Below are 9,977 nucleotides of genomic sequence, written 5' to 3'. Positions count from 1 at the left end.
GGTATATGTTGGTGAACCTGCATGTGCTGAGCCGGCGGGTGATAACCATGCTGCAAAGCTCCCCCAGCAAACTGTTGTTGATGCGGCTTCTTCTTCTTCTTACGTTTTTGTACTGGTTGTGCCACAATCCCTCCGGAATGGAACTGCGAAGGAACGGACATCCCGGCCGGCGAAGTCCCATACGTAGAGACTGGCGCACCGGCGACCTTAATTTCGACCTTAATTTCATAGTTCTCTACAAATCGCGACCTTAATTTCGCATTGCTTGTGGACGTAAAAATTGCAGTTCTACCTATGTGCCAAATCAAATTACATAATATAATGCTTCCACCGTTTCTAAATATAAGATTATTTTAAAATTCTAATACGGTCTACATGTAAAGCAAAATGAGCGAATCTACACTCTAAAATACGTCTATATATATTTATATGTAACCCGTATTTGAAATATCTAAAAGATATTTAGAAACGAAGGGAGTACATGCCACACGAGATGTGGTCAGATATCTCATATCTTGAGTTTCCATGCAAAAAAAGCTATCTCAAGTTTTTTCCGGTAAGAAAGTAGTATTTGAATGAAAGAAGTAATGATATGCACATCCACATTGAAAACATACTCCTGTTAAGCAACGGCGGGCATTGATCTTGATCCAACGGCCCCGGACGGCCGTTACGACGCGTCACCAACATGCCAGAGTCCTCATCAGATGAGATCAAACTCATTGATCGATCGTGCTTAATCAGGATTACAATTATTAGAATTAGATTAGAATATTCCCTCAGGAAAAGAAGAAGATTTTAGGACTTGAACACGAATTAAACAGACAAACAATCTCTGCACGCACCAGATTCCAACCCCAATCCCAACCCAAACCGACCCGACCCGACCCCTCCCCCCATCTATAAATCCGACCGCACCCGACCCCTCCCCCCACAAACCAACCCACCGAAAACAAACTCCCAGAAAAAAAACTCGGAAAAGCTCCAGGCCCGACCCGGAGAGCGACGCCCGTCTCCCCCACCGCCACCATGGCACGCGCCGCCGCGGCCATCCTGCCGCTGCTGCTGCTCCTTGCCGTGGCGGGCGGCGCCCTGGCCGCGTCCGCGGACATGTCCATCATCGCCTACAACGCGGAGCACGGGGCGCGCGGGCTGGAGCGCACGGAGGCGGAGGCCCGGGCCGTCTACGACCTCTGGCTGGCCGAGCACGGCGGGGGCTCCTCCCCCAACGCCAACTCCATCCCGGAGCGCGAGCGCCGGTTCCGCGCCTTCTGGGACAACCTCCGCTTCGTCGACGCCCACAACGCGCGCGCCGCGGCCGGCGAGGAGGGGTACCGCCTCGGCATGAACCGCTTCGCCGATCTCACCAACAACGAGTTCCGCGCCGCCTACCTCGGGGTCAAGGCCCAGAGGGCGAGGCCCGGCCGCGTCGTGGGCGAGAGGTACCGCCACGATGGGGCCGAGGAGCTGCCCGAGGCCGTCGACTGGAGGGAGAAGGGCGCCGTCGCCCCCGTCAAGAACCAGGGCCAATGCGGTGAGAAATCCCTCCTCTTCTCCTCTTACTAGGCCGATTTTGTTGCCGGATTGTTAGATGCGATCCCCTGTTCTGCTGACGGCAATCTCAGATCTAGGTTCTTCGTCACCTTTACCCTAGTGATTCCGGATCCCAAAATCGATCCTTGATGCAAGCGGTGCAGCCGTTGTCCCAAGGAAAAAAAATCCTCTTTTGGGGCTTAATTTGTTGCAAATTTGTTAACGCACGGGTAGGTTACAGTTGCAAAAAGTTCATGCTTTTCTTAGGACGGAAGCAATGGCCATGAGTCGCCCGGCTTTGACTTGCACAAGAGTTCATGGCATGCGATTCGTCGGGTTGCCTTGCGCTGTGTGGTTTGGAAGTAGTACAGAAGTATTATTCCGATCTGTGGCTGCCCTTTTTGGGTTAGGTTTTGTTTGTTCCTCGCACTTCAGATTGTCGTATTGGTGCATCTGTCAGTCAAGCGCTGCTGACCAGTTGATAACCGGAACTTAAACATCAACCAACTACCTAAGGCATTAACCATACCTGACAACGAACTACACAAATTTTTGTTAAGCTATCAGTACCACTAGCCACTAGCATATAACGAACTATACAGATTTTTTGTTATTCTGTCACCTTCCTTTAGTACTGGGCCATGGGGGGAATAGCAGAAGAAGCAAACAAACGTTATGTATGTATCCTTCTTAGTAAGAAGGAAGCAATGGCCACTTTCACTTGAACAACTATTAATGGCAGGCGGTTCCAATCATCATAACTTGAACCATCGACCAACTATGCAAGGGAATTAACCAGATCTGACAACGTTCAATTTCAGTACCGCCAGCTTATAACCTACTGTACAAATTGTTCTGCATGGTGATTATGCTGTTAGTAGTATGTGGTAGGTTTGCTGCTCTGCATATTCTGTCAGCTGCCGTTGATATTGGGCCATGGGGAAAAACAGAAGAAGCAAACGAACGCTTTGGCAGGAAATTGATGTACTAGTTAAAACTGTTGATGACATAAGTTGTTCTATTACTGTTGACTGAAGCTTCGTTTGTAGTAATTATTTTGCTCTTGGCTGATGCATCGTTTGTAATGGTGGTGTGTGCAGGGAGTTGCTGGGCTTTTTCTGCAGTCAGCACAGTAGAGAGCATCAACCAAATTGTCACTGGTGAGATGGTGACATTATCGGAGCAGGAGCTTGTGGAGTGTGACACCAACGGGCAGAGCAGTGGCTGCAATGGGGGTCTTATGGATGACGCCTTTGAGTTCATCATCAAGAACGGTGGCATTGATACCGAAGATGACTACCCTTACAAAGCCATTGATGGCAGATGTGATGTTCTCAGGGTCGGTACTTGCTTGCTTACTTCAAATAATCCAGATGATGCTCGGTTCTGATGTTCTGACTGGTACATTTTGTCATATCTTTGCAGAAAAATGCGAAGGTGGTGAGCATTGATGGCTTTGAAGATGTCCCTGAAAATGATGAGAAATCGCTGCAGAAGGCGGTTGCTCACCAGCCCGTGAGTGTTGCCATTGAAGCTGGAGGCCGGGAGTTCCAGCTCTACCACTCGGTAAGTGAACTTGTTGCAGCAGGCAGCTAACATTTTATCCAGCATTCAGGCCAGTCTGGTGATAACAGGCCTTTGATTGATCTACATTACAGGGTGTCTTCAGTGGAAGGTGTGGCACGCAACTTGACCATGGTGTGGTTGCTGTTGGCTACGGCACTGAGAACGGCAAGGACTACTGGATCGTCCGCAACTCATGGGGTCCAAACTGGGGAGAATCTGGGTATCTCCGCATGGAGCGCAACATCAACGTGACCAGTGGGAAGTGCGGGATAGCCATGATGTCATCGTACCCCACCAAGAAGGGCGCTAACCCGCCCAAGCCAGCCCCAACACCTCCCTCACCGCCGACGCCACCTCCCCCAGTCGCCCCTGACCACGTCTGCGACGAGAACTTCTCATGCCCTGCAGGCAGCACCTGCTGCTGCTCGTTCGGCTTCAGGAACCTTTGCCTGGTGTGGGGCTGCTGCCCGGCCGAAGGCGCAACCTGCTGCAAGGATCACTCCAGCTGCTGCCCACCGGACTACCCCGTCTGCAACATCAGGGCTGGGACTTGCTCAGCGGTAATTACTTCTGCTTTCTTGGTTTATTATTCTTTCTGCAGCATTGCGATAATAGTATCTACATCTGTTTTTTCCGTTTATGCCTTTGATTGAAGTGTTCAGCTGATGCAAGTTAGGCAGTTCTAAATATTCATGCCGTATGCATGACCAAACTGACCTTGTCATGCTTTTTTCTTGAAAAATACATACTACTAGTGTATACTTAGGTTTTACTTGTTCATCTTAGATTGTAGTAGAATGCCATAGCGGATCCACTGACTTGTTTTTGTTTGGATTAAGCAGACCAAGAACAGCCCGCTGAGCGTGAAGGCCTTGAAGCGCACCCTGGCCATGCGAAACACGGCATGAACTCGTCGGTAGACAGCGGTGTCTAAGGTGGAGTAGAAGGATGCGGCTGCTGGAGCTTTTCTCCCTCCGTGCACCCAACAAGCCTTTGTGCAAAATTTGAACCAGACATTGCTTTTGTAGAATTATTGTTGCTTAGTATTACGATTCTAGCAGTACCGCTCGCTTTATATATCCCCTACTTCTACATGTACTCATTGTACATAGCTCGCCCCATTTGTACTCTTACTATCTTAAAGAATGTCAAAGCTAATTGGTGATCATCGTGTACATGCTGTTTGATGCTTATATGTGGATGCAACAGTTTAGTTTTTCAAAACCGATAGTGTCTACATATCCTTGCGTATTTGATGACATTGTCGATTTTAACAATAAAATCACTCTTCTTCCTCCTCTTCAACCAGAAGCTCTCTCTACTTCTCTGCCATATGCAACTCTCCATCGTCTGAAATTTATATACCCACAATAAAAAAAAAATCTTCAGTGATAATAGTTTTCCTACATGTGTGTAGAATTCGCTAAAATCTTTATTCAGTGAAAAGAGTTTGCAGAATTCGCTATTTTATGGGTTTCTCAGTTTCAGATGCCTTTCATGTTTTGCGTGTCAGCTGTGTTAATTAATTATTTGTTGTATTTACGTGTCATCATTTGCATTGCATCATGTCACTAACTCTTTGCAACTCAAATAAATAAATTGCATGGATCTTTGATCCATTTAAAACGACGGAATTCACATGATAATTTCTCTTTATAATATATCCTTCCAATATTATTAGGGAGCTATATTAAAATATTTCATTAATTTTGGAATCACCATAACCCACTTGCAATTTGATTCTCATGCCTTTTTGCTTTAAGATTGTTCTCCAAACTTTCTCCATAATCCTTTCTTCATTTATCGAGGCTCCTCCTAATTTCTCAACATTTTTTGGACCTACCGAATACCCACTTCCTTCTCACACTCATTTGAATTAAATTCAAATGTGTTTGAATTCAACTTCACACGCGTGGTCATTTCTATTTTTCTTGGATCAAACTCATTTTTATGAGTCCGAGAAAAATACCCTCCTGCTCAAGCTCCATCCCTAACCTCTCTTTCTTTTCTGTCTTATCTCGGTTTTTTTTAATATTAATATAGCAGAAAGAGAAGGGAAGGGGAGAAGAGACCCCCAGCGGAACCCAGCAGCCAGGCCTCTGGCCATTTCCACTCCACTGGGCCGGCCTCTAAGGCCCATCCGCAGGTTCAGCCTTCCTAAATAAAAAAATTAATTTAAAATTTCGAATGTTCAAAGACTGTCTAAAATATTCATGAACACAAAACATTCATTTTTTTTCATATATTTATAAAATACACATGTTTTTCTAAAAATCATGGTTTTTGAAAATCTGCATAAATTTTAAAATATCCAAGTTGTTAAAATTAATTACGGACATAAAAATGTTCAATGTTTCTATAAAAGGGTCATAGAAAAACTTAATGATTTTTTAGAAGATAATAATAAAATGAATAAATATAAAAAACAAAAAAGCAGACACGGTATAAACATGGCAGGAAAACTCGCGCTCTATAGAAAACCACAAAGAGTCTGAAGAAAAGCACTCCCAGAGGTGCCGGGTGTGCGATTTGTACTCCCTCCATCCCAAATTACTCGCCGTTGAAATGAATGTATCTAAAACTAAAATACATCTAAATACATCTATACGTATGATAAATAATTCGGAACGGAGGGAGTACCATTTTTCTGCAAGCGAAGAATAGCATGGTCCAAACACAGAATACGAAGACGGGTTCGGGAAAATTGATTATAGAGATTTCAAAGAATCCCTTATATGCTCTTCATCAGGACAAAAGAGAAATCAACATTTTCATCGCCAAAAAGGAAGGAGTGTAGCCCTACTCGGCCCGAGCTCCAAGCGGGCCGCACGACAGGCCGAGTCTATCTAGCCTGAATAAGTATAGAACCCAACCGCGTGAGCAGTTTTCAAAGAATCCCTTATATGCTCTTCATCAGGACAAAAGAGAAATCAGCATTTTCATCGCCAAAAAGGAAGGAGAGTGTAGCCCTACTCGGCCCGAGCTCCAAGCGGGCCGCACGACAGGCCGAGTCTATCTAGCCTGAATAAGTATAGAACCCAACCGCGTGAGCAGTTTTCAAAGAATCCCTTATATGCTCTTCATCAGGACAAAAGAGAAATCAGCATTTTCATCGCCAAAAAGGAAGGAGAGTGTAGCCCTACTCGGCCCGAGCTCCAAGCGGGCCGCACGACAGGCCGAGTCTATCTAGCCTGAATAAGTATAGAACCCAACCGCGTGAGCAGTTTTCAAAGAATCCCTTATATGCTCTTCATCAGGACAAAAGAGAAATCAGCATTTTCATCGCCAAAAAGGAAGGAGAGTGTAGCCCTACTCGGCCCGAGCTCCAAGCGGGCCGCACGACAGGCCGAGTCTATCTAGCCTGAATAAGTATAGAACCCAACCGCGTGAGCAGTTTTCTCAATCTCTTTTTTCCCCTCCGCCTCCTCCCCAACCAAGAGACGAACTCGTCGAACCCTAATCCCCCCCTCCGCCGACGAAATGGCCGAACCCTAACCCCCCTCCCCAAATCGATCAAGCCGGCCGGCGGCCCTCCCTCCCTCCTCATGGCGCCCAAGCATCTTCCTCCGGAGTCCCTCCCGCGGCGCATCCCCACCGGCGGCTTCCACCCGATCACGATCCATGTCCGCGTCAACAGGGACGGCACGTACCTCCCCAGGCACCCCCCCATCACGGGCGGGCCGTTCCGGGACTTCGCGGATCTCGAAGACGCCGTCCGCGCGCGCTAAGCCTCCATCTACCTCAACTGGCATCGCCGGAGGAAGCCCAACGACCCGCCGCCGCCTTCAACGTACATACGACCATCTTCTAGTTGAAATCGATTTGTTTTACTTGCTAATAATCGATCGATGTGCGTTTGGATTGCCTTTTCCAGCGATAGGATTTTCCAATTCGAGTTCGTGGTGGCGGACGGGAAGCAGGCTTCACCGCCCGCGCTGCAAAGGCCGCAGGAACCTGCTGCAGATGTGTCGTCGCTCAAGCAGTCGCTGAGCGCTACAACACTGGAGGAGAAATCGCCCGCCGTTTCCTCCGGGCAGCCGGATCAGGACACTGTTATGGCCTCGGCACCATCACCTCCTGGGTCAGGCATTTGGGAACGGCTGCGACGTGACTGGGGAATGTTGTATTACATCAGGGTCGATCACGGGGGCTCTTTCCACACGTATCCTTATGCGGGCGGGCCGTTTCAGAGCCTAGATGAAGCTGACAAAGCCATGGATCGCTATTTTCTTGAACATAGGGACCCAAAACTGTAAAGTTCCTCAACCACTTGTTTCTCCTGGTTTTGTTCTGTTTGCACACCTGCAATTGAATATGTTCAGACTTAACTAGCCACATGCAAACAATGCACCACTTTGTTTATTCTTATCTGAACTCTAATATGCACAGTTGATTAGCAGCCCTTTGCCCCACGCACCTCTGTTTATATCGATGCTGTTAGCTAGAAAGTTAAGTTCCATTATCTGGTGAAAGCAGTTTGCTATATGAAATCAAAGAAGGCCCAGGAGCTTATATATAGGCATGTGCAGTTTTGTTCTGCATTTGTTGATCACTAGCATGAATTATTTTAACAGCATCCTATGCAAACTAGTGCATCATAGCCCTATTGATAGCATTTATATGGTCCTTGTATAACTTTCTATTCTCCATTGTTGGGAATTGACACTGACCATAATTTGGATATAAATTAGGTTAATGCACCAAGGTGGGGTTTCTTCACTGGAAATGGCCATAGAAGCAGCTCTTTACTGGCCTGATGGCGCAAGGAAGCGTTCAAAGTCAGATCACGCTGAGAGAGCCCGTAATGGAAGGCGCCGATTACTTCAAGCTTTGGTGGACAAGCATAACGAGGATCACAGTCTTTTGGGGGTTTGTTCTCTTCTCTCTCTCTCTCCAACCTGCCTTCACTCTGTGCCCCACTATCACGACTGCCCTATGTCTTGTACTGATTTATCCATGTAAGAATTGTTGATCTGACCCATGCTTCATATTTTAGGATTTTGCGTATGAACTCAAAGATGTTGTGGAGTGCAAAGTATTCAGTGAGAAGCGTGGGTGGTACTATCATCTCAATTTCACTTTGACTAAAGGAGCTGATCGTGGCATCGAAGATCTATTCTTTGTCGAAGTCAAATATGTGCGACCAGTAAAACAAGAAGAACTGTCAGTCAGCTGCTTCTGCATGATTAAACCTACCGATAACGGTAATGCTATACCCTCCCCTTATATCAAGTATTGCCTTTGGTGGGTGGCACTAAGTTGAGCTTATCCCAGCATGGCTGAATACACAGAAATCTTATACCTTCAGTTAGTCAGCTGTTATTATATACGTTCGTGCCCATTGGATCACTTTGCGCCTAACTCTTGTTTTCTTTCTTTTTTTTTCTTGACGAAGGACACTGCTATGGCTGTACCAACAATGGAAGTGTCAATATGAAGCACCCCAACAGTGCGGATGAATACACTGGTGGTCACTTGGATGTTGGTATGCCATTTGGATGCTATTCAGACTGGAGCTACTGGGATTATAACGATGTATGACATGACGGTTTATTTCCTCTTTTAACATTTTTGCTGCTTTGCTGTTGCTGACTACATGTGTGAAATCCCCTCTTTACAGCTGGAAGCCAAGAAGAAAGAGCTCAGAGCTGTGTTCACGGTAAATCGCATTTCTGTTGTTAAGGCAGCTACTATTTGTTCTAATAACACAATGCTAGTTACTTTTGTTGCTTGGTTGTGAACCATTGCTTGTGCATTTATTTGTATAGGGCGTTGATCCTGAGGTGAAGGAAGTCTCCACGGTGCCTCCGAATGCATTTTTGCAGGAGGGCAGCAGAGAGGAGCTTTGTATATGAGAGCCGAGAGCTGGACCCAGCACAAGAAGTTGGAGACCCAAGTAGCTTTGCTCTTTCCTGTTTGCAAGACACAAAGCAAATAAGAGTAGTCTCTGTTGCCACTGGGTAGAAAGCTACGCTGACAAATTGAGCAGGATTTCCTTCCTAGCGCCTATTGTTAGCTCCCCTGTTGGCCTTGTTACTTTATTATTATTACACACACACACACACACACACACACACACACACACACACATATATATATATATATATATATACTTCGTTTGTGTGGTCAGTATCTACGTTTCACTGTACTGATAATGCATCTGCTTTACTGTAAATAAAATGAGATTTTCTGTCAGATTTTCTGTGATGTTGTCTATTGGGTTGATGGCACGCGAGATCAAGCACTTAGGCCTCTTTGATTTGTACGATTTTGAAAATCTAGAAATAGGAAAATCTAGAAATAGGAAAAGTATAGGGTTAAAGTGGCATACCCAGTTGAATCCTACTCCCTCCGTTCCAAATTACTCGTCGTGGTTTTAGTTCAAACGACGAGTAATTTGGAAGGGAGGGAGTATAAGTAGTAATGAGTGTTTGATGTCATAGAAAAAACGAAGAAATTGTAAAAAGAGGTTGGAGTGGATGTTAGATTCCACAGGAAAAATTTCTATGAGATCCAATCTTATGATTCAGATGACCAACATAGGAAGTATTTTAATCCTTCAGAAATCCTATAAAATTTCTTTGAATCAAATGAGCCCTTAATTCTGGTTCATTTACGATGTAATGTGCTTGTTCGTAAGTTGTAACAAGTCACTGGTAACTAATTGATGCCATTGAACTGAACGGCCACCTATGCCTGAAAGACCGGTCACCAGTGAACTAGCGACAACATTTTTCACGTATGGGCCTGCACTTCATAATTTTTAGGACGGTTTTGCCCTCTCATCAATTCACCGCGTCATAATTTTGAAGAGGAAGCACCGCGTCGCTGGCTCGTGGCTTCGTCCCACCCTAGCGCCTGCCTCGCCTTGCGTAAGA

General features: G+C 45.9%; 2 protein-coding genes across 2 annotated transcripts; both read left to right on the top strand.

The window, feature by feature from the left end:
- Positions 1-923: 923 nt before the first annotated feature.
- LOC125527547 (oryzain beta chain-like) lies at positions 924-4,274 on the top strand. The gene is made up of 5 exons (XM_048692061.1): positions 924-1,534; positions 2,634-2,872; positions 2,959-3,099; positions 3,192-3,659; positions 3,942-4,274. The coding sequence occupies exons 1-5, from the start codon at positions 1,030-1,032 to the stop codon at positions 4,005-4,007; spliced, it is 1,419 nt and encodes a 472-aa protein (XP_048548018.1). The 5' UTR covers positions 924-1,029; the 3' UTR covers positions 4,008-4,274.
- Positions 4,275-6,513: 2,239 nt separating this feature from the next.
- LOC125527548 lies at positions 6,514-9,294 on the top strand. The gene is made up of 7 exons (XM_048692062.1): positions 6,514-6,889; positions 6,974-7,351; positions 7,791-7,968; positions 8,096-8,303; positions 8,495-8,634; positions 8,720-8,758; positions 8,868-9,294. The coding sequence occupies exons 2-7, from the start codon at positions 7,155-7,157 to the stop codon at positions 8,952-8,954; spliced, it is 849 nt and encodes a 282-aa protein (XP_048548019.1). The 5' UTR covers positions 6,514-6,889; positions 6,974-7,154; the 3' UTR covers positions 8,955-9,294.
- Positions 9,295-9,977: the final 683 nt, after the last annotated feature.

The sequence above is a fragment of the Triticum urartu genome, unplaced genomic scaffold (assembly GCF_003073215.2).
Source record: "Triticum urartu cultivar G1812 unplaced genomic scaffold, Tu2.1 TuUngrouped_contig_4245, whole genome shotgun sequence".
NCBI classification, from domain to species: domain Eukaryota; kingdom Viridiplantae; phylum Streptophyta; class Magnoliopsida; order Poales; family Poaceae; genus Triticum; species Triticum urartu.
Note: the sequence above shows the minus strand (reverse complement) of the source record. Positions and strands in the feature narration are given on the sequence as shown.

Excerpts from the sequence above, each read along its gene's own strand:
- LOC125527548 (XM_048692062.1), top strand. The coding sequence starts at position 7,155 with ATGGCCTCGGCACCATCACCTCCTGGGTCAGGCATTTGGGAACGGCTG. Across the intron at positions 7,969-8,095 it reads AGGATCACAGTCTTTTGGGG|GATTTTGCGTATGAACTCAA; the intron begins GTTTGTTCTCTT and ends TTCATATTTTAG. Across the intron at positions 8,635-8,719 it reads GCTACTGGGATTATAACGAT|CTGGAAGCCAAGAAGAAAGA; the intron begins GTATGACATGAC and ends CCCTCTTTACAG.
- LOC125527547 (XM_048692061.1), top strand. The coding sequence starts at position 1,030 with ATGGCACGCGCCGCCGCGGCCATCCTGCCGCTGCTGCTGCTCCTTGCC. Across the intron at positions 2,873-2,958 it reads GCAGATGTGATGTTCTCAGG|AAAAATGCGAAGGTGGTGAG; the intron begins GTCGGTACTTGC and ends ATATCTTTGCAG. Across the intron at positions 3,100-3,191 it reads AGTTCCAGCTCTACCACTCG|GGTGTCTTCAGTGGAAGGTG; the intron begins GTAAGTGAACTT and ends TCTACATTACAG.